Raw genomic sequence first — 23,786 nt, forward strand, 5'->3', positions numbered from 1 at the left:
AAATTGCCAATACTGATGAGGATTCCTCCCAGGCACGATCAGTCAGTCACTTGCATGAACCCAGTCAAATTGTTATTAGAAAAGGAAACATTTTCCTTCACACTGCTATTGACCAACTGGGTTCGAACCCATGTCTGTGTGTCACAACACTATGTAGGCCTAAGTCTGTCTAGGATTTAGCTTGAATGAACGTAACTGTTCAGGTTTCAGGCAAAAGTACGAGTCATTGGGCCTCCCGAGTGGCGCAGCAGTCTAAAGCACTGCAGTGCTTGAGGCATAACTACAGAACCGGGTTTGATTCCGGGCTGTGTTGCTGCCTGCCGCGACCGGGAGACACGAGGCAACGCACAATTGGGCCAGCGTCACCCGGGTTAAAGGAGGGTTTGGCCGGCTGGGATGTCCTTGTCCCATTGCGCTCTAGCAACTCCTGTGGTGGGCCGGGGACATGCACACTGACACGGTTGCCAGTTGTTTCCTCCGACACATTGGTGCGGCTGGCTTCCGGGTTAAGCAAGCAGTCTGTCAAGAAGCAATACGGCTTGGGGGGGGGGGGGGGGGGGTAGTGTTTCGGAGGACGCATGGCTCTTGACCTTCGTACGGGAGTTGCAGCGATGGGACAAGACTAACTACCAATTGGATATCACAAAAAAGGGGTAAAAGTAAAAAAAAAAATTACAAAAGGGTACTAGTCATCACACAAACATGGTTATGAGTATAACGACCCATTATTAAAATGTAAATGCCAGGTAATCCAGAGAAAGAAGTGGTCAAAATGCTTTATTTTACAGTTCAACAGTAATTCCCAACACACAATGACCATAACATGTTAACAGATGTCTTTGTTAAGAGTATCATTGTGGTTCATACAAAAAGTTTAAAAAATAAAAAGTTGATTTTAAATAGATATAAATTAAGCTACATTGAACATGAACTGTATCTCTACCTCTTCACATACCTAAAAGTGCCTCAGACATTTTGTTCAAAGCATGTGTGATTTAGAATATGTAGCTAACAGATGAAGACAACCTTAAGTTGGAAACAAATTAAAAGTACAATTGAGAAGCACCAAAAATATACATTTGGCACATGAAAATCAAAACAAGCAAATGTAACCCAACGCAAAAAAAGCATTACTCTGCCTTCGATTGAGAATGGAAAGGTCAAGGACGGATAAATCAAAATCAGTTGAACCTAATGAGAGTAGGATACTTGAATAAAAGTAACCAACTGGCATACTTCCTCCAATTACAGAAACAAACAAGGCCTAAATATCAATTTCAAAGCTAGAAAATGCTTTAGGAATAGTTCTCAATGTCAGATAATACACAATATAGGCTAGAGCATTTCCTCCAGAGGCTTTAAAAACACTGAAAACTCTTAAGGCCATGTAAATTCTTCTACAAATTAAATTCAGATAATGGAATAAAATGCCTTAAACTTTGTACAAATGAGAATAAAAGCCATAAAATGTTAACACATAGCTAGGAACTCTTAACTGTCATGTCTAAAAAGAAAAATTACCTTTATAACACCATTTAAATTGCCCCTTTAAGCCAACATACAGTAGAAATTACATGACTAAAAAGTGATGTATATAAAATATCTGTAATATTCTAGCAAATGAATGCTGCATAGTTATACATGACATGGCTTCATTGTCAGATGTTTGTATCATTTATAAAACAGATGAATGAAATTTCACAGTGTCCCAAAAACACACATGTAAAGAAGGATATACTGCAGGTACAACTCATGAGGACATCCATTGCGCCTCACACTTCACCATTCCATCACTCAACAGTCAAGGGGTAGTCTATAGTATGTGCAGTGTAAACAAAACATTAAACCATATTTTTGGATGTTTAGGCAACAACCCAGCGTCCCCTTATCTAAACATATTAACAAAGAAATAGGATTATCCACATCTCCAAAAAGCATCCCAAACAATCCCAATACTCCCAAGCTGAGCACAGCTGAAAGACAAAGCATTGCCTTGTTGAGATGCAACTGAAACCAATGAAATTTACATGGAGGACAAAAGGACTTTAAGGCTGTGTTCACACAGACCAATTCAAAATATTTCCCCCCCAATTATTGGTCTTTTGGCCAATCTGATCAGATCTTTTGCCAATAACTGGGTTAAAAACAATAATAAAAAAATAATTTAAAAAAAATACAGAATTGGACTGTCTGTGTAAACGCAGCCAAAGATATTACAGCCAGTCACATTGGGTAGGCAATAAGTGGTTGAATCTCTATGACCGGTGACAGGTTAACTCGCAGGATCTTCTGGGCTTTCCTCCTCACCTCCTCATCGGTGATCGAGTCATCAACCTTGATCACCTTGAACCTCAGGTTGTTCTCACTCAGTCTAAGGTCTTCAGACTGCTCTTTGACCAGCCAGACCTCATTTCTGGGCCTCTTCACACAGAGTTTGTCTTCAGCCTCGTCAGTCCTTTTCCTTTTCTGGTCCCTCCAGCAAGGCATGCCGTTGCATTCCTTCAAAACCCGGTCGTTTTGCAGCATGGCAGGCACTCCGATGATATTGACTGGGCAGGGCAAAAAGCTCACTCTCCTCAAAGTGACAGATTTTGCTGAGTTTCCGGTACCTTCCGAAGGCTGTACTTGGGTACCTGTTAGAGATAGTGGTCGATGAGAGTTGGGCACAGTCACCTCTCTTGACCATACACCTGTGTGGAACTGCAGTCTCGCTGTGTGGCCTGTAGAGGGTCCAGTCATGTTGGTCAGTCTTATGTATGACTGCATCTGAACAGGCACAACAGCCAAGGCCGGTGGTTTCAAGAGGACAGTCTGTTTGAGAGACTCCTTTGACAGATTTGTCAAAAGAATTGTGGGTTGATTCTTCAGGACGACTTTCGCTGCAGCACTTAACAAAGAATAGTTGATTTCAGTCTTCTTGCCATGGGGTTTTCTACCCTTCTTTTTGCCAGGCTTTTGAACCTTTGAGACAGCAATGTCCAGTGTGCTCTGTGTCTTTATTACAGGCCTCAGTACTGCAGTACAAGACCTGTAACCATAAACATCTTTGCTTTTAAGTACAGTAGGCTTGTGACCTTCATCTTTGAGTCCCTCAATAAAAGTGGCCAGTTCTTTCTCAGTATCGAAAAGGTCTTTTGACATAGGACTGAACGCTTTCAGAGTCTCCAGTAGCGTAGTTTGGCCAGCTGAGTTGAAACGTGACCATGACTGGACAACCTTCTCTGTGGCTTCCTTACAATTCATGGCATATACCATCTGTTCTGTAATCTGTAGCATTGGTGATACTCACGTCCGAGATCAGCCCTGTGGGCAAAAAGAGAACAAACATAAAAATGTAGACTTCATACTCAACTTCTGTAAATCATTGACATTCAAAAATATGGATAAGGGAAATCTCAGGTTACGGCTTCTGATCAAGTAGGCTAACCTAACATTCAACATACCACCAAAGTGACTACAAACAAAGCTGTATTCATAATCTTCCTGAAGAGGGAGACCTACAAACTCTGAAATAAACTTGTTACATCAGAAAAAAAAGAAAAAAAAAGAGCTTTGCCTATTTTAAAACATCTACCAACCATGGGTGACTAACATTAGCCAAAATTCAGTGAGGCAATATCCACCATTGACCTGGAGGACAAATTATAAATTGACAATTCCAACTGGAATTTATTTTTACAGATCGAGCACTCTTATTCAAATTAGCTCCAAAAAGCACAAGACTGATAACAAAATTCCAGTAATATTTAATGAGAAAACGTAGAATTTGGAGAATGAGAGTTTGCCCCTCGATTGTTTTCACTCAGATCTGATGGACAGATCCTACTCTGCCACAAAGACAGGTGTATGACCTGTCACATAACACAAAGTAGGCTAGCTTTTGATTCAACTTACGGTGGATGCGGCAAGTCAAAACGGAATGTAGAAACAGGAAAATAACTTTGCATTGCTTTGCTGCAAGTTTGCACGTCTTGTGCGGCAGGTTAGCGAGCCAATGCTTACATAGCTCAGCTTAAACGCCAATTTGCATTGGCTCACAGAACAACTTCTAAAAAGGCTTCTACAAGCTGCACTCCAATGATCTACTTGCGTGCACGTGAGTGGAGTTAGGTTTTTTTTGGCAGCGGACTCTTCGTTGCACATGTATTTTTTGGAATTGCTAGAGCTTGAACTGCTATTACTACTCAGGAGTACGGAAAAAACGGACTGAGAAAATGGCAAGTTCGTTCCATGAAGACCACGAGAGGGGACGATGGAGAACACGCGTCTCCTGTTCAACCTAGGCAAAGCATTGACGAGGAACAACATGTTCAAATCAAATTTTATTGGTCACATACACATGGTTAGCAGATGTTAATGCAAGTGTAGCGAAATGCTTGTGCTTCTAGTTCCGACCGTGCAGAAATATAACAATTCCACAACTACCTTACACGTGTAAAGGAATGAATAAGAATATGTACATATAAATATATGGATGAGCGATGGCCGAACGGCATAGGCAGGATGTATATACTGTACTCTATACCATATGAGATGAGTAATGTAGGGCATGTAAACAAAGTGGCATTGTTTAAAGCGACTAGTGATACATTTATTACATCCAATTTTTTATGATTGAAGTGGCTAGAGATTTGAGTCTGAGTGGCTGCTGCCAACATACTATGTTAGTGATCGCTGTTTAACAGTCTGATGGCCTTGACAGAAGCTGTTTTTCAGTCTCTCGGTCCCAGCTTTGTTGAACCTGTACTGACCTCGCCTTCTGGATGAGAGCGGGGTGAACAGGCAGTGGCTCGGATGGTTGATGTCCTTGATGATCTTTTTGGCCTTCCTGTGGCATCGGGTGGTGTAGGTGTCCTGGAGGGCAAGTAGTTTGCCCCCGGTGATGCATTGTGCAGACCTCACTACCCTCTGGAGAGCCTTGCTGTTTTGGGCGAAGCAGTTGCTGTACCAGGCGGTGATACAGCCCGACAGGATGCTCTCGATTGTGCATCTGTAAAAGTTTCAGGTTTTTGGGTGGCGAGCCAAATGTCTTTAGCCTCCTGGAGGTTGAAGAGGTGCTGTTGCGCTTTCTTCCCCACACTGTCTGGGTGGACCATTTCAGTTTGTCCGATGTGTATGCTGGGGAAGCTTTCCACCTTCTCCACTACTGTCCCGTTGATGTGGATAGGGGGGTGCTTCCTCTGCTGTTTCCTGAAGTCCACGATCATCTCCTTTGTTTTGTTGACGTTGGGTGTAAGGTTGTTTTCCTGACACCACCCTCCGAGGGCCCTCACCTCCTCCCTGTAGGCCGTCTCGTCGTTGTTGGTAATCAAGCCTACCACTGTAGTGTCATCTGCAAACTTGATGATTTAGTTGGAGGCGTGCATGGCCACGTAGTCATGGGTGAACAGGGAGTACAGGAGAGGGCTGAGAACGCACCCTTGTGGGGCCAGTGTTGAGGATTAGAGGGGTGGAGATGTTTCCAACACCCACCACCTGGGCAGCCCGTCAGAAAGTCCAAGACCCAGTTGCACAGGGCGGGGTCGAGACCAAGGGTCTCGAGCTTAATGACGAGTTGAGGGCACTATGGTGTTAAATGCTGAGCTGTAATCGATGAACAGCATTCTTACATAGGTATTCCTCTTGTCCAGATGGGTTAGGGCAGTGTGATTGCGTCTTGTGGACCCATTGGGGCGGTAAGCAAATTGGAGTGGGTCTAGGTTGTCACCTGTTCAACGGACATGCTACCTGTCCCAGACCTGCTGTTTTCAACTCTAGAGACAGCAGGAGCAGTAGAGATACTCTGAATGGTCTGCTATGAAAAGCCAACTGACATTTACTCCTGAGGTGCTGACCTGTTGCACCCGACAACCACTGATGACGATGACGATTATTAAGACCCTGCTGGTCATCTATGAACATTTGAACATCTTGGCCATGTTCTGTTATAATCTTCACCTGGCACAGCCAGACGAGGACTGGCCACCCCTCAGCCTGGTTCCTCTAGGTTTCTTCCTAGGTTCTGGCCTTTTAGGCTGGGTTTCTGAAGAGCATTTTGTGACATCAGCTGATGTAAGAAGGGCTTTATAAATACATTTGATTGATAGGGTGATTCTTGACTAGTCTCTCAAAGCACTTCATGATGACCGAAGTGAGTGCTACGGGGCAATAGTCGTTTAGCTCAGTTACCTTAGCTTTCTTGGGAACAAGAACAATGGTGGCCCTCTTGAAGCACGTGGGAACAGCAGACTGGGATAGGGATTGATTGAATATGTCCGTAAACTACTGGACGTTGGCGAGTAGTATACTCAGGAGCGGTGGGCGATGTGCCCGTCCACGGAGCCTGACCAGAAGACCGCTCCGTCTGCCCCTTCTGCGGTGCCGTTGTTTTGGGTCGCCTATTGGGATCCGATCCATTGTCCTGGGTGGTGGTCCAAACAGAGGATCCGCTTCGGGAAAGTTGTATTCCTGGTCGTAATGTTGGTAAGTTGACGTTACTCTTATATCCAATAGTTCCTCCCGGCTGTATACAATAAGACTTAACCTGTCTGGGCTAGGGGGCAGTATTTTCACGGCCGAATAAAAAAAACGTACCCGATTTAAACTGGTTACTACCGCAATTTCCGGATTATTAAGCGCACCTGAATATAAGCCGCACCCACTGAATTAGATTTTTTTTTTAATTATTTTGAACATAAGCCACACATGCCTACCGGTACACTGAAACAAATTAACTTTACACAGGCTTTAACGAAACACGGCTTGTAACAAAAAAATAAAAAATTAGCAGTAAGCTTGAGTTGTCTTTTTGCACTGAGTCAATTCCTCACGCTGCTGTTTCCAACGTCTTATCATCGACTCATTAAGACCAAGCTCCCGTGCAGCAGCTCTATTTCCTTTTCCAACAGCCAGATCAATCGCCTTCAACTTGAAAGCTGCATCATATGCATTTCTCCGTGTCTTTGCCATGATGAGGGTGACAAAATGACTACCGTAATCAGAATGATGGGAAGTTTGAGCGCGCTCGATTTAATCTAATCTAAACAGTAAACAAAAAAGTTGTTTGACCTTAACCCGTTAGGAAATTTCATTGGTCTAATGAAAGCTTCATGCCGCCAAAAAACTGAGCACGTCACAGAATGTTTTTTTTTGAAAAAAAAAAAACTTGAACGCGGGAAAAATCCATATATTGGCCACGTCATTGTTTAAGCCGCGAGGTTCAAAGTGTGTGAAAAAAGTTGCGGCTTATAGTCCTGAATTTACGGTACTCTTGCCCAGAAACGAGAATATGCATATTATTAGTAGATTTGGATAGAACACACTGAAGTTTCTAAAACTGTTTGAATGGTGTCTGTGTATAACAGAACTCATATGGCAGGCAAAAACCTGAGAAAATTCCAAGCAGGAAGTGGCCGGTCTGAGAATTTGTAGTTCTTTTTTCTAGTCCCTTTCGAAACTACAGTATCTCTGGGGTTACGTAGCACTTTGTAAGGCTTCCATTGGCTCTCTAAAGCCTTCAGAAAGCAGATTGAGGTGTCTCCTGTCGCTGGGCAGAGTATGGTAGCTCAGTTTCTCAGTGGTCTGCCTGGTGACAAAGAGATTGGATATGCGCGTTCACGAGACCACGCTGTTTTTTCTTTTCCTCTTTGAATGAATACACTATTGTCCGGTTGGAATATTATCGCTATTTTACTAGAAAAATAGATTTTAAACAGCATTTGACATGCTTCGAAGTACGGTAATGTAATTTTTTTTATTTTTTTGTCTCGAAATGCGCTCGCGCGTTACCCTTTGGATAGTGACCTGAACGCACGAACAAAACGAAGGTATTTGGACATAACTATGGATTATTTGGAACAAAAACAACATTTCTTGTGGAAGTAGCAGTCCTGGGAGTGCATTCTGATTAAGATCAGCAAAGGTAATCCAATTTTTCTAATAGTAATTCTGAGTTTAGTGAGCCCCGAAGTTGGCGGGTGTCAAAATAGCTGGCCGTGATGGCTGAGCTATGTACTCAGAATATTGCAAAATGTGCTTTCGCCGAAAAGCTATTTTAAAATCTGCCATAGCGATTGCATAAAGGAGTTCTGTATCTATAAATCTTAAAATAAATATGTATTTTGTGAACGTTTATGAGTAATTTAGTAAATTCACCGGAAGTTTGCGGTGGGGATACATTTTCTGAACATCACACGCCAATGTAAAAAGCTGTTTTTGGATATAAATACGAACTTGATTGAACAAAACATGCATGTATTGTATAACAATGTCCTAGGAGTGTCATCTGATTGATGATCAAAGGTTAGTGCTTCATTTAGCTGTGTTCTGGGTTTGTGACATATATGCTTGCTTGGAAAATGGCTGTGATGATTTGTGTCTATGTACTCTAACAATCTAATGTTTTGCTTTCGCTGTAAAGCCTTTTGGAAATCGGACAATGTGGTTAAATTAACGAGAGTCTTGTCTTTAAAATGGTGTAAAATAGTCGTATGTTTGAAAAATTGAAATTATTGCATTTGAGGTTTTTGTATTTCGCGCCACGCTGTTCCACTGGCTGTTGAATAGAGTGGGACGGTGACGTGCCACCTAGCCCATAGAGGTTAAGATTTCCTGGGGTAACATTGTAAGTAGTAATACATTAAAAAAAACTACTGCATAGTTTCCTAAGAGCGGGAAGCAAGGCGACCATCTCTGCCGGCGCCATGTTGAAAGGTGTTCACTACTTTCGGATGTCTGTTGCCAGATTTTACGACTTACTTCAGTGGTTTGCCCCTCACATCTCGCAGAAGAAAACTCAAAGCTTACCCGTAAGGACTGCAGAAAGTCTGACCTTTCGGTTTTTGGCGAGCGGCAGCACACAGCAAAGTATTGCTGCGAGTTGTAACTCATAAGCTAGGAATGTTTCTCAAATATTTACTGCCATCGTCAGAAGTGTGCCAGGCTATCTGGCATGTCCCGAAGGAGGATTTTGTTGCTTATCCCTCCGTGGCACACTGGGCAGATTGAGGATCGTTGGACAGAAAACATGTTCGGTTCCGAGATCTGGCAAACCCAGGCAGGCAGCGATTACTACAACGGCCTTTTGCCAATGGTCCTGATGGCAGTCTGCGTAACAAGGTACGAACCATATCCAGGTAGGATACGCTAAATACATGTGACTATACACACAAAAATTATTCCAATAGATGTTGTAATGATACGCTTCACATAAGTGATCTGGCATCCCAATAAGAGGATGGGGGCCTATGTCCAAAGCATAGGCTACACAGTTGTTACAGTACACATTTGATAGTATTAAACAGGAACATGAAGGCTATGGAAACACTTATTTTAGTCAAGGTTTCTTCTGGCCTTGATGATGCCAAGATCTACAACTACCGCCACTGAAAATACAGACCAATTTCAGAGAACTGCTTTGGGATCCTTGCTGCAAGATGGAGGATCCTGGGACGAGCCCTTGAGGTTCCCCAGGAGAAAGCGGAGACCATTGTGAAAGCCTGCGTGGCCCTCCACAACTAATGTCGACCACAGACTGACAACACAGATTCATCAACAGGGTAGATCCAGTCCACACCCACTAGGGACCTGCTTCCAGGAGAGTGATACAAGGGGACACCAGCTTCCCAGAACCAAGAAACATGTCAGCATAGAGGGAAACAATTGCTATAGGATGTGCGCAACAACCTCAAGGGACTACATCCTCATACCAGCAGGTCAAGTGTCTTTCCAGGATGCTATCATGCATGGCACCCTACAGTAAATATGGTTTGGAAAAATGTGCACTCATGGTTTCATCTCGTTGATTACCGTTTGTGTCATGAGAGCTACACACTTGGTTTAGCGTTTTTTCTTATTCACACTTCACAATAAAGAGCACTATTATTACAGTCACTTCATCCTTGTTTTAGTTTTTCTTCATATTTTAAACCTCCAGGGTAGGGGGCAGTATTTTGACGTCCGGATGAAAGGCGTGCCCGTAGTAAGCTGCCTGCTACTCAGGCTCAGAAGGTAGGATATGCATATTATTAGCAGATTTGGATAGAAAACACTGAAGTTTAAAACTGTTTGAATGTCTGAGTATAACAGAACTCATATGGCAGGCAAAAACCTGAGAAAGATTTCCACACTTCCTGGTTGGATGAGGTTTGTAGTTTTTCCAGTGATTGCCTATACAGTGACTTGGGTTCATTTTGCACTTCCTAAGGCTTCCACTAGATGTCAACAGTCTTTAGAACCTTGTTTCGTGCTTCTACTGTTACTGGGGAGAGAATAAGAGCTGACTCAACAAGTGGACTGCCTGAGGCCAATGAGTTGTTTACTGCGCGGTCACGCAGGTGCGCCGTTCCTTCTTTTTCCTCTAATGAATACACTATTGTCCGGTTGGAATATTATCGAATATTTATGATAAGACCCTAAGGATTGATTGTAAACATCGTTTGACATGTTTCTACGAACGGTAATGGAACTTTGACTTTGTCTAGGGTTTCGCGCTCACGCATTGTGCCTTTGGAACAGTGATCTGAACGCAAACAAAACGGAGGTATTTCGACATAAATATGGAGTTTATCGAACAAAACTAACATTTCTTGTGGAAGTCCTGGGAGTGCATTCCGACGAAGATCAGCAAAGGTAAGTGAAGATTTATAATACTATTTCTGAGTTTTGTTGACTCCAGAACTTGGAGGGTAACTGTAGCTTGCTTTGATGGCTGAGCTCTGTACTCAGAATATTGAACAATGTGCTTTCGCCGTTGCATTAAGGAGAAGTGTATCTATAATTCTTTCAATAACTGTTGTAAATTTTATCAACGTTTATGAGTATTTTTGTAAATTGATGTGCTCATTCACCGGAAGTTTGAGGCAAAACATTTTCTGAACATCACGCGCCAATGTAAAATGAGGTTTCTGGATACAAATATGAACTTTATCGAACAAAACATACATGTAGTGTGTAACATTGAGTCCTGGGAGTGTCATCCGATGAAGATCGTCAAAGGTTAGTGATTCATTTTAGCTGTATTTCTGGTTTTTGTGACGCCTCTCCTTGCTTGGAAAATGGCTGTGTGGTTTTTCTTGTCTCAGCGCTGTCCTAACATAATCTAATGTTATGCTTTCGCCGTAAAGCCTTTTTGAAATCGGACAATGTGGTTGGATTAACAAGAAGTGTATCTTTAAAATGGGATATAGTTGTATGTTTGAGAAATCTGAATTATGAGATTTGTTTTGAATTTGCCACCCTGCTATTTCACTGGCTGTTGAATAGTGTGTCCCGCGAAGAGGTTAACCTTGTGTATTGGCCTTTCCTGCTATACAAAATGGGTGCGAATGGCAGTCCACCTTTAGAGGATAAGGCTAGACCCTCGGGACATAAACCTCATGTTATCTAGATGGTCGTGTAGCGGACTTTCAATGGAGACTTTCCTGCTTTGGTACATGGGTATCCAGCTGTAGACAATAAGGACAGATCCTCCAAAACATGAACCTTATCTACATAGTAAACTTTTACTGCTTTGTACATGATCTGAGTAATATTTTCTGCCACAAGTACATTTGCAGACCTTGAAGATTTACTATCACAACAGGAAAATAGTGCAATGTAACACACAGGTGAAGTGTGATGAGGAAATGAGTATAAACAAAAAAAATCCACACCACCCTAACATACGAATAATAAAAAAAAAAGTTTGTCTCACCACAAAAAACGGGAGATGCTGATCAGCAGGAATAGACACCATCCATAGTAGCATGACGTCGTAAACAAACTCCTGCTGCCGATTGTTTAAGTAATCTGCATAATTCCAGAGGCCAAAGGATCCGCAGCGGTCTTCCTCTTCCGACCATGGGAGCTGGGGCGAGAGTTGCAGGGCCGAGAGCACCTGGACAGTGGGTTGGGTATTGGTGAGATGGGCCTGGATGTTGGGGAGAGGGGCCAGGGGTGATAAACCAGGCCCGGGGAGATTATGAGTCAAGGTGCAATGAACCACCTGTAGATGGGCCCTCAAGGATCAGCTCTATCTCGGGATTGCAACACTGAGTCAGCCCTGTTTGCGTATTGTCTGTGGAGCCCTCAACTTCCTTCATACTGGACACAGAAATAAAAATGGTTCAGCTTGTGAAAATTTAGATGTAGAATTACTGATCAACAAATAGTATTCCCTGCGATTAATAGGTTGTGCATTTAAAACCTGTTGGGGCTAGGGGGCAGTATTGAGAATTTTGAAAAAAACATGTGCCCATTTTTAACTGCCTCCTACACCAACTCAGAAGCTAGGATATGCATATTATTGTTCAGGTTTGGATAGAAAACACTGAATCTTCTAAAACTGTTTGAATGGTGTCTAAGTATAACAGAACTCATATGGCAGTCAAAACCCTGAGACAAATTCTGACAGGAAGTGGATACCTGATGTGTTGAATTACCTTTAAGCCTATGCCATTGAAACACACAGGGGCTTATTAATCGTTGAGCACTTCCTATGGCTTCCACTAGATGTCACCAGTCTTCAAAGTGGTTTGAATCTTCTACTGTGAGATGACCGAACAAGAGCCTTGGAACGGTGGTGGCCGATAAGACTCTGGCGCACGAGTTCATGTTGGGTACTCTCGTTCCAATACGTTTTAAAAGAGAATGCAATCGTCCGCCTTGAATATTATTCAAGTTCTGGTTGAAAAAGGCACTAATGATTTATGCTATACAACGTTTGACATGTTTGTACGAACGTAAATATTTTTTTCCCCCCTCTTTCACGAAGACAAGTCCGGCGGGTGTAGTTCATGTGCTAACAACACGGAGCTTTTTGGACATAAATTATGAGCTTTTTCAAACAAAACTACATTTGTTGTGGGCTATACTCGGCCTTGTCTTCGGACGGTAAGTTGGTGGTTGTAGACATCCCTCTAGTGGTGTGGGGGCTGTGCTTTGGCAAAGTGGGTGGGGTTATATCCTGCCTGTTTGGCCCTGTCCGGGGGTATCATCGGATGGGGCCACAGTGTCTTCTGATCCCTCCTGTCTCAGCCTTCAGTATTTATGCTGCAGTAGTTTATGTGCCGGGGGGCTAGGGTCAGTCTGTTACATCTGGAGTATTCTCTTGTCTTATCCGGTGTCCTGTGTGAATTTAAATATGCTCTCTCTAATTCTCTCTCTCTTTCTTTCTCTCGGAGGACCTGAGCCCTAGGACCATGCCTCGGGACTACCTGGCATGATGACTCCTTGCTGTCCCCAGTCCACCTGGCCATGCTGCTGCTCCAGTTTCAACTGTTCTGCCTGCGGCTACGGAACCCTGACCTGTTCACCGGACGTGCTCGTTGCACCCTCGACAACTACAATGATTATTATTATTTGACCATGCTGGTCATTTATGAACATTTTAACATCTTGACCATGTTCTGTTATAATATCCACCCGGCACAGCCAGAAGAGGACTGGCCACCCCTCAGTCTGGTGCCTCTCTAGGTTTCTTTCTAGGTTTTTGGCCTTTCTAGGGAGTTTTTCCTAGCCACCGTGCCTCTTTCACATGCATTGCTTGCTGTTTGGGGTTTTAGGCTGGGTTTCTGTACAGCACTTTGAGATTTCAGCTGATATACGAAGGGCTATATAAATACATTTGATTTGATTTATAGACCTGGGATTCCTGGAAGTGACATCTGATGAAGAGAATCAAAAGGTAATGGATTATTTACATAGTATTTTCGATCTCTCCAACATGGCGGTTAGTCTGTATCGCAAAGCGTATTTCTCTGGGCGCAGTGCTCAGATTATTGCAAAGTGTGATTTCCCAGTAAGGTTATTTTTAAATCTGGCAATCCGGTTGCGTTCAAGAGATGTAAATCTATAATTCTTTGAATGACAATATAATAATTTTACCAATGTTTTCGAATAGTAATTATTTAATTTGTTGTGCTGATTGACTGGCGGTATTGGAGGGAACATATTTCCTCAACGCCATAGTAAAACGCTGTTTTTGGATATAAATATGAACTTGATAGATCAAAAAATGCATGTATTGTCTAACATAATGTCCTAGGAGTGTCATCTGATGGAGATTGTCAAAAGCTTAGTGCATAATTTTAGCTGGTTTTCTGCTTTTGGTGACACGTGTCTTTGCATTGACAAAACATTACACACAGCTATTTTTAATGTACTGTCCTAACATAATCTAACTTTATGCTTTCGCCGTAAAGCCTTTTTGAAATCGGACAACGTGGTTAGATTAAGGAGATGTTTATCTTTCAAAAGGGTGTAAGATAGTTGTATGTTTGAGAAATTTGAATTATGACATTTAATTGTTTTCAAATTTGGCGCTCTTGATATTTCACCTGTTGATAGGGTGTACCAGGGGTGGGACGCTTGCGTCCCACATAGCCCATAGAGGTTAAGAGCCGCGGAGATACGCTTCCCCTGGCTCAGGCCATCCCCCCACAAAACACAACCAGAATCTGATTGATATGAGGCAGCTTGTGTCAATTAAAAAAACATTTCCTAGGATTTTCTACCTGAAACACTTGTGGATAATGCTAAAAATAAAAAGGTGAAAGCAAAGTGCCTCAAAAGCACGGGACTGACACGGTTATTTGAATATCCGAACAGACGTTAGTATTCGATGACTTGAGAGTTCATGAGATATTTTTGGGGGGCCTATTTTAACAATGAAAAAGCAATCTACATTACAATATCCTTTTGAGATAGAGATCTCTCCATCTATACACATACATACAGTGAGGGAAAAAAGTATTTGATCCCCTGCTGATTTTGTACGTTTGCCCACTGACAAATAAATGATCAGTCTATAATTTTAATGGTAGGTTTATTTGAATAGTGAGACAGAACAAAAACATCCAGAAAAACGCATGTCAAAAATGTTATAAATTGATTTGCATTATGAGGGAAATAAGTATTTGACCCCTTTACAAAACATGACTTTGTACTTGGTGGCAAAACCCTTGTTGTCAATCACAGAGGTCAGACGTTTCTTGTAGTTGGCCACCAGGTTTGCACACATCTCAGGAGGGATTCTGTCCCACTCCTCTTTGCAGATCTTCTCCAAGTCATTAAGGTTTCGAGGCTGACGTTTGGCAACTCGAACCTTCAGCTCCCTCCACAGATTTTCTATGGGATTAAGGTCTGGAGACTGGCTAGGCCACTCCAGGACCTTAATGTGCTTCTTCTTGAGCCACTCCTTTGTTGCCTTGGCCGTGTGTTTTGGGTCATTGTCATGCTGGAATACCCATCCACGACCCATTTTCAATGCCCTGGCTGAGGGAAGGAGGTTCTCACCCAAGATTTGACGGTACACGGCCCCGTCCATCGTCCCTTTGATGCGGTGAAGTTGTCCTGTCCCCTTAGCAGAAAAACACCCCCAAAGCATAAATGTTTCCACCTCCATGTTTGACAGTGGGGATAGTGTTCTTGGGGTCATAGGCAGCATTCCTCCTCCTCCAAACACGGCGAGTTGAGTTGATGCCAAAGAGCTCCATTTTGGTCTCATCTGACCACAACACTTTCACCCAGTTGTCCTCTGAATCATTCAGATGTTCATTGGCAAACTTCAGACGGGCATGTATTTGTGCTTTCTTGAGCAGGGGGACCTTGCGGGCGCTGCAGGATTTCAGTCCTTCACGGCGTAGTGTGTTACCATTTGTTTTCTTGGTGACTATGGTCCCAGCTGCCTTGAGATCATTGACAAGATCCTCCCGTGTAGTTCTGGGCTGATTCCTCACCGTTCTCATGATCATTGCAACTCCACGAGGTGAGGTCTTGCATGGAGCCCCAGGCCGAGGGAGATTGACAGTTTTGTGTTTCTTCCATTTGCGAATAATCGCACCAACTGTGGTCACCTTCTCACCAAGCTGCTTTTTGTTGTTATTCTGTCTCTCACTGTTCAAATAAACCTACCATTAAAATTATAGACTGATCATTTCTTTGTCAGTGGGCACACTTTTTTCTCTGTCTCTGTCTATGTCTCTATATAGCATCAAAAGTTGACACCTACTCAGTCAAGGTTCTTTTTTTATTCTACATTGTAGAAAACGTCAACATACGGAATCATGTAGTAACTTAAATTATTTTAAAAAAGTGTTTAACAAATCAAAATACATTTTAGATGTCAAAGTAGCCACCCTTTGCCTTGATGACAGCTTTAGACGCTCTTCAAATTTTTATTTGTCACATGCGCCAAATACTACAACAGGTGAACTGCTTACTTTACAAGCCCTTAACCAACAATGCCGTTAAGAAAAAGTAAAAAATAATTAAAAGAGCAGCAGTAAAATAACAGTATTGAGGCTATATACACAAGGGTCAATGTGCAGGGGGCACAGGTTAGTCAACGTAATATGTACATGTAGGTAGAGCTAAAGTGACTATGCATACATAGTGAGTAGTAGCAGCATAAGAGGGTTAGGGGGGCAATGCAAATAGTCTGGGTAGCCATTTGATTAGATGTTCGGGAATTTTATGGCTTGGGGGTAGAAGCTGTTGAGAAGCCTCTTGTACCTAGACCTGGCCCTCCAGTACCGCTTGCCTGCAATAGAGAGAAGTTTATGACTAGGTGTCTGACAATTTAAGGCCTTCCTGACACCGCCTGGTATAGAGGTCCTGGATGGCAGGATGCTTGACCCCAGTGATGTACTGGGCCGTGCGCACTACCCTCTGTAGTACCTTGCGGTCAGAGGCCGAGCAGTTGCCATACCAGGCAGTGCTGCAACCAGTCAGGATGTTTTCGATAGCGCAGCTGTAGAACCTTGAGGATCTGAGGACACATGGCAAATCTTCTCAGTCTCCTGAGGGGGGATAGGCGTTGTCATGCGCTCTTCACGACTGGCGTAGTCTGTTTGGACCATCAGTTTGTTGGTGATGTGGACGCCAAAGAACTTGAAGCTCTCAACCTGCTCCACTACAGGCCCGTCGATGAGAATCAGAACGTGCTCGGCCTTCCTTTTCCTGTAGTCCACGATCATCTCCTCGGGTCTTGATCACATTGCGGAAGAGTTGGTCCTGGCACCACAGTGCCAGGTCGCTGACCTCTTCCCTATAGTCCCATCGTTGTCAGTGATCAGGCCTACCACCAGTGTCGTCTGCAAACAAATGGCGTTAGAGTCGTGCCTGCCAACGCAGTCATGAGTTAACAGGCAGTACAGGAGGGGACTAAGCATGCACCCAAGGGCCCCAACCGTGTTGAGGATCAGCGTGGCAGATGTGTTGTCTACCCTTACCACCTGGGGGCGGCCCGTCAGGAAGTCCAGGATCCAGTTGCAGAGGGAGGTGTTTGGTCCCAGGGTCCTTAGCAATGAGTTATGAGGGCACTATGGTGTTGAAAGATGAACTGTAGTCAATGAAAAGCATTCTCACATAGGTGTTCCTTTTGAACAGGTGGGAAAGGGCTGTGTGGAGTGCAAGAGAGATTGCATCATCTGTGGACTTGTTGGGTTGGCATACAAATTGGAGTGGGTCTAGGGTTGCTGGGATGATGGTGTTGTGAGCCATGAACAGTCTTTCAAAGCACTTCATGGCTACAGACGGGACTGCTACGGTCGGTAGTCATTTAGGCTTAGTTGGTAGAGCATGGTGTTTGCAACGCCAGGGTTGTGGGTTCGATTCCCACGGGGGACCAGTACGAGAAAAAGAAAAAAAATGAAATGTATGCATTCACTACTGTAAGTCGCTCTGGATGAGAGCGTCTGCTAAATGACTAAAATGTAGGCAGGTTACCTTGGTGTTCTTGGGCACAGGGACTACAGTGGTCTACTTGAAACATGTAGGTATTACAGACTCATCCAGGGACAGGTTGAAAATGTCAGTGAAGACACTTGCCAGTTGGTCAGCGCATGCTCGGATTACACGTCCTGGTCATCCATCTGGCCCTGCGGCCTTGTGAATGTTGACCTGTTTAAAAGGACTTACTCACATTGATCACCCTCGCTGTAGCCACACAGTCCGGGACAGCTGGTGCTCTTACGCATTCAGTGTTGCTTGCATTGAAGCATGCATAGAAGTCATTTAGCTCATCTGGTAAGCTTGTATCACTGGGCAGCTCACAGCTGGGCTTCACTTTGTAGTACATAATACTTTGCAAGCCCTGCCACATCTGACGAGCGTCAGAGCCAGTGTAGTAGGATTCAATCTTGGTCCTGTATTTACACTTTGCCTGTTTGATGGTTTGTCTGAGAGCAAAGCGGGATTTCTTATAAGCGTTCGGGTTAGCGTCCCGTTCCTTGAAAGCGCTACCTTTTAGCCCAGTGTGGATGTTGCCTGTAATCCATAGCTTCTGGTTGGGGCATGTATCTACGGTCACTGTGGGGACAACGTTATTGATGAACCCGGTGACTGATGTGATCTACTCCTCAATGCCATCGGATAAGCCCCGGAACATACTCCAGTTTTTGCTAGCAAAAAAACAGTCCTGTGGCTTAGCATCTGTGTCATCTGACCACTTCCGTATTGAGCAAGTCACTGGTACTTCCTGCTTTACTTTGATTGTAAGCAGGAGGATATAATTAATGGTCAGATTTGTCAAATGGAGGGCGAGGGAGAGCTTTAACCCATCTCTGTGTGTGGCATAAAGGTGGTCTAGCGTTAAGTTTCCCTGCATTAAAGTCCCCGGCCACTAGGAGCACCGCCTCTGGATGAGCATTTTGTTTGCTTTATACAGCTCGTTGAGTGCGGTCTTCACGCCAGCATCGGTTTGTGGTGGTAAATGGATAGCCATGAAAAATAGCGATTAAAACTCTTGGTAAATTTATCAAAATGCTGTGGTGGCGTGGTTAGTCTTGGGATTTGAAACCTAAACCGAGTTGGAATAAGAGGTTCGCATCTTACATCCTGCTTCCCTTTTTTGCCTTCAAGTTAACTATTTTTTTAAATTAGTGAATCCATGGGAATTACTTAGGATCCACTATTTAGGCTGAAAGCTCATATACCCAGTACTCAAAAAAAGTGTTGGCTTGCTATTTTCCGAACTCCCTACACCCAAGACTATACACGCCTACCGCCAGCGGGGAGAGCGGAGTTCGCCGTTCAAGACATTTGAATCTTGAGGGTAGCCCCCACTCATAGGAAAGCTATAATCCCTAGGCAAGCCATTTAACTAGGTAATTCTAAAGACAAAAGCAAGGAATTTCTCCAATCTCATTCATCAGTTAAAAAGCCCGACATCCCGCTTGGAGTTAGCCAAAATGCACCTAAAAGGACTCCGACAATGAGAAAGCAAGATTCTGGCCTGATGAAACCAAGATTGAACTCTTTGGCCTGAATACCAAGCATCACGTCTGGAGCAAACCTGGCACTCTCTCTACAGTGAAGCATGGTGGTGGCAGCATCATGCTGTGGGGATGTTTTTCAGCATCAGGGATTGGGAGATTAGTCAGGATCGAGGGTAAGATGAACAGAGCAAAGTACAAAGAGATCCTTGATGAAAACCTGCTCCAGAGCACTCAGGACCTCAGACTGGGATGAAGGTTCATCTTCCAACAGGACAACGACCCTAAGCACACAGCCAAGACGAAGCAGGAGTGGCTTCAGGACAAGTCTCTGAAAGTCATTGAGTGGCCCAGCCAGAGCCTGGAATTGAACCCGATCAAGCATCTCTGGAGAGACCTGAAAATAGCTGTGCAGTGGCACTCCCCATCCAACCTGACAGAGCTTGAGAGGATCTGCAGAGATGGGAGAAACTCCCCGAATAAAGGTGTGCCAAGCTTGTAGCTTCATACCCAATTAGACTTGAGGCTGTAATCACTGCTTCAACAGAGTACTGCGTAAAGGGTCTGAATACTTAAATGTAATATTTCTGGGGGGGATAGAGAAAATGTGCTAACATTTCTAAAAACATGTTTTTGCTCAGTCATTATGGGGTATTGTGTATAGATTGATGTGGGAGGACTACTTAATTGTTTATAGAGTAAGGCTGTAACATAAAATGTGGAAGAAAAGGGGTCTGAATACTTCCTGAAGGCACTGTACATTGAGCTTGTCTGACTATTTAAGCTTACCGTTTGATGAAATAAGACACAAAATTACTCAGAGCTAGATAACCTGACCCAACCGCTCTCCCCCAGCTCCAGCTGGCTTTCGCAGGTTCTGCCATTACTCTCCTGAAGTTGCTGGTATAAGGCTACATGAGGAGCCTGCAACCTCTCATGTGGAATGCCAATTTATTTTAACATTTCAACCGATCTGCGTGCCAGTTAGTTTACATACCCACATTTTGTGGTGCAGTTTCATTTATAATGTCTTCATCTCAAATTCATTGTCATGTGGATAAATCAAACTCCTTTCCAAATGAAAAACGATAACCTAAAATATAACTATTGCCAACTAGGTAAAAATAGCCTACTACATAGAGCCAACAAATAAAACTAGCCTGCCAGTAGAAAACACCCGGATAAAAATAAAATATCCTATAAATCACATTGGCTACGTATAGCCTGTCTGCAACGAACTTGAAACATTGTAGAAAATCTTCTGGGCCCCTCAAGTTACCTGCACCAGTGAGCTGGGGACAGACACAGCTGTAGGCTATTTGCGCAAAGGATAAGAAATCAGTGCTCGACTTGGGCAGGAGCTCACCGGAGCAGAGCACCGACATCTCAAGGTTCAACTGCTTTTGCTCCTGTTCCTCTTATAGAATATTAGCTCAAACATATTGTGGAGCTCCTGCACCTAAATATAAAACTGCACCATCACCCAAAATGAGTAAAGAAACCCATTTCAGTCCTGCAAAAAAAGTAAATCAGGTGGGCCTATTTTATGACGTTTCCACTGGATCAGAGCATGACATTTTTCCCCTTTCACGCCGAGTGGTTATCAAAAAAGGGAGAGAGCTAGAAAGATTTTTCAAATCATTGAGAATGACAGTTCCTCATTGTGATGTAAAAAAAACAGACTTAAAATTTGCTTGCCGTTTGAGGTGAAGAAAACATTACTTTGAGAAACTCTGAAGGTCATTAGTGGAGGTGTACTAAGCCAAATCAGAAATACTATATCAGATCCCCAAATGGGCACATTTATATGCCTACATTTGAACACATGCCAGGAAGCCTATAGGCCTACTTCAAAATGTAAATCATGTGTGGGTCCTTACAACATTGACAATAGCACTCCAAAACAAAAGACAATGACTAAACTGAATTGACAAAACTCAAATGGATTGAAATAAACCAAAACTTGTTTCTCACAAGTGATGCATAGGTTGTGCGCTCTGCAAACAATGTGTCCATTCCAACAATGGTAAAAGCAATCATATTGAATGCATTAACAGAAATTCCCATAACCAAACAAACATTGTAGATTAGAAATAATAGGAATTTACAGTAAATATACTACTGATGATATACAATGCATTTCGGGAAATATTCAGGTCACTTTACCTCTTCCACCCTAGTCTTATTCTAAAAGATTAAATAAAACAATTAATCCACACAAAACCCCATAATGGAGAAAGTGAAAAATTTGTGAACTTTTTATTACAAATAAAAAACAGATACCTTATTTACAAAACTCTTCAGACCCTTTGCTATGAGACTCAATTGAGCTCAGGTGCATCTTGTTTCCATTAATCATCCTTGAGATGCTTCTACAACTTCATTGGAGTCCACCTGTCATAAATTCAATTGATTGGACTTGATTTGAAAAAGGCACACACCTGTCTCTATAAGGACCCACAGTTGACAGTCATGTCAGAGGAAGAAAGAATAAAAAATAAATAAAAAACCTCCAAGCCATGAGGTCGAAGGAACGGTCCCTAGAGCTCCGAGACAGGATTGTGTCGAGGCACAGATCTGGGGAAGGGTAATAAAAAACATTTGCAGCATTTAAGGTCAAAATTGCATTTAACATGTTACGGCTAGGGGGCAGTATTTACACGGCCGGATAAAAAAAGTACCCAATTTAATCTGGTTACTACTCCTGCCCAGTAACTAGAATATGCATATAATTATTGGCTTTGGATAGAAAACACCCTAAAGTTTCTAAAACTGTTTGAATGGTGTCTGTGAGTATAACAGAACTCATATGGCAGGCAAAAACCTGAGAAGATTTCATGCAGGAAGTGGCCTGTCTGACAAGGTGTCATTCTTCTTGTCTCTGTTTATTGAAGAGTGAGGATCTTAGCTGTAACGTGACACTTCCTACGGCTCCCATAGGCTCTCAGAGCCCGGGAAAAAGCTGAACGATATCGGAGGTAGCCTCTGGCTGAAACACATTATCGCCTTTGCCAAGTGGCCGATCAGAGGACAAAGGAATTAGGCGCGTGCCCGAGTTGACCCCATGCTGTATTTTCTTTCGTCTGTTTACCTAATTGCAGATTCCCAGTCGGAATATTATCGCTTTTTTACGAGAAAAATTGCATAAAATTGATTTTAAACAGCGGTTGACATGCTTCGAAGTACGGTAATGAAATATTTAGAAATCTTTTGTCACGAAATGCGCCGTGCGCATGACCCTTATTTACCATTCGGATAGTGTCTTGAACGCACGAACAAAACTCCGCTGTTGGAACATAACTATGGATTATTTGGGACCAAACCAACATTTGTTATTGAAGTAGAAGTCCTGGGAGTGCATTCTGACGAAGAACAGGAAAGGTAATCAAACTTTTCTAATAGTAAATCGGAGTTTGGTCAAGGCTAAATTTGCTGGGTGTCTAAATAGCTAGCCCTGTGATGCCGGGCTATCTACTTAGAATATTGCAAAATGTGCTTTCACCAAAAAGCTATTTTAAAATCAGACAGAGTGCATAGAGGAGTTCTGTATCTATAATTCTTAAAATAATTGTTATGCTTTTTGTGAACGTTTATCGTGAGTAATTTAGTAAATTGTTAGTAAATTCCCCGGAAGTTTGCGGGGGGTATGCTAGTTCTGAACGTCACATGCTAATGTAAAAAGCTGGTTTTTGATATAAATATGAACTTGATTGAACAAAACATGCATGTATTGTATAACATAATGTCCTAGGGTTGTCATCTGATGAAGATCATCAAAGGTTAGTGCTGCATTTAGCTGTCTTCTGGGTTGTGACATATGCTAGCTTGAAAAATGGGTGTCTGATTATTTCTGGCTGGGTACTCTGACATAATCTAATGTTTTGCTTTCGTTGTAAAGCCTTTTTGAAATCGGACAGTGTGGTTAGATTAACGAGAGTCTCGTCTTTAAATAGCTGTAAAATAGTCATATGTTTGAGAAATTTAAGTAATAGCATTTCTAAGGTATTTGAAAATCGCGCCACAGGATTCAACTGGCTGTTACGTAGGTGGGACGATTTGGTGCCACCTGCCCTAGAGAGGTTAAGAACACAATTGCCTCCGTCATTCTTAAACGGAAGAAGTTTGGAACCACCATGACTCTTCCTAGAGCTGGCCGCCCGGTCAAACGGGGGGAGAATGGCCTTGATCAGGGAAGTGACCAAGAACCCGATGGTCACTCCGACGGAGCTCCAGAGTTCCTCTGTGGAGATGGGAGAACCTTTCCGAAGGACAACCATCTCTGCAGCATTCCACCCAGCAGGCCTTTATGATAGTGGCCAGACGGAAGCCACTCCTCAGTAAAAAAGGCACATGACAGCCCGCTTGGAGTTCGCCAAAATGCACCTAAAGACTCTCAGACCATGAGAAACAAGATTCTCTGGTCTGATGAAACCAAGATTGAACTCTTTGGCCTTAATGCCAAGCGTCACATCTGGAAGAAACCTGGCACCATCACTATGGGGAAGCATGGTGGTGGCAGCATCACGTTGTGGGGATGTTTTTCAGTGGCAGGTACTGGGAGACTAGTCAGGGATGAGGGTAAGATGAACAGAGGAAAGTACAGGGAGATCCTTG

At 43.1% G+C, this 23,786-nt stretch overlaps 1 protein-coding gene across 3 annotated transcripts in view; it reads right to left on the minus strand.

The window, feature by feature from the left end:
- Nucleotides 1-23,786, minus strand: part of LOC115168466 (coiled-coil domain-containing protein 71) — a 57,657-nt gene that overhangs the window by 21,431 nt on the left and 12,440 nt on the right. The window contains exons 2-3 of one of the 3 annotated variants that reach the window (XM_029723782.1): nucleotides 11,672-11,887; nucleotides 751-3,303 (exon numbers count right to left, since the gene is read on the minus strand). The exons of 1 other annotated variant lie outside the window; for it this stretch is intronic. In XM_029723782.1, the coding sequence (XP_029579642.1) occupies nucleotides 2,224-3,276 (1,053 nt within the window). In that variant the 5' untranslated portion in view covers nucleotides 3,277-3,303; nucleotides 11,672-11,887 and the 3' untranslated portion in view covers nucleotides 751-2,223. Of the gene's footprint in view, nucleotides 1-750; nucleotides 3,304-11,671; nucleotides 11,888-23,786 lie in introns of those variants that run through there. One more of the 3 variants, XM_029723781.1, reaches the window with a different exon arrangement.

Source organism: Salmo trutta, chromosome 30, assembly GCF_901001165.1.
Source record: "Salmo trutta chromosome 30, fSalTru1.1, whole genome shotgun sequence".
Lineage (NCBI taxonomy): Eukaryota > Metazoa > Chordata > Actinopteri > Salmoniformes > Salmonidae > Salmo > Salmo trutta.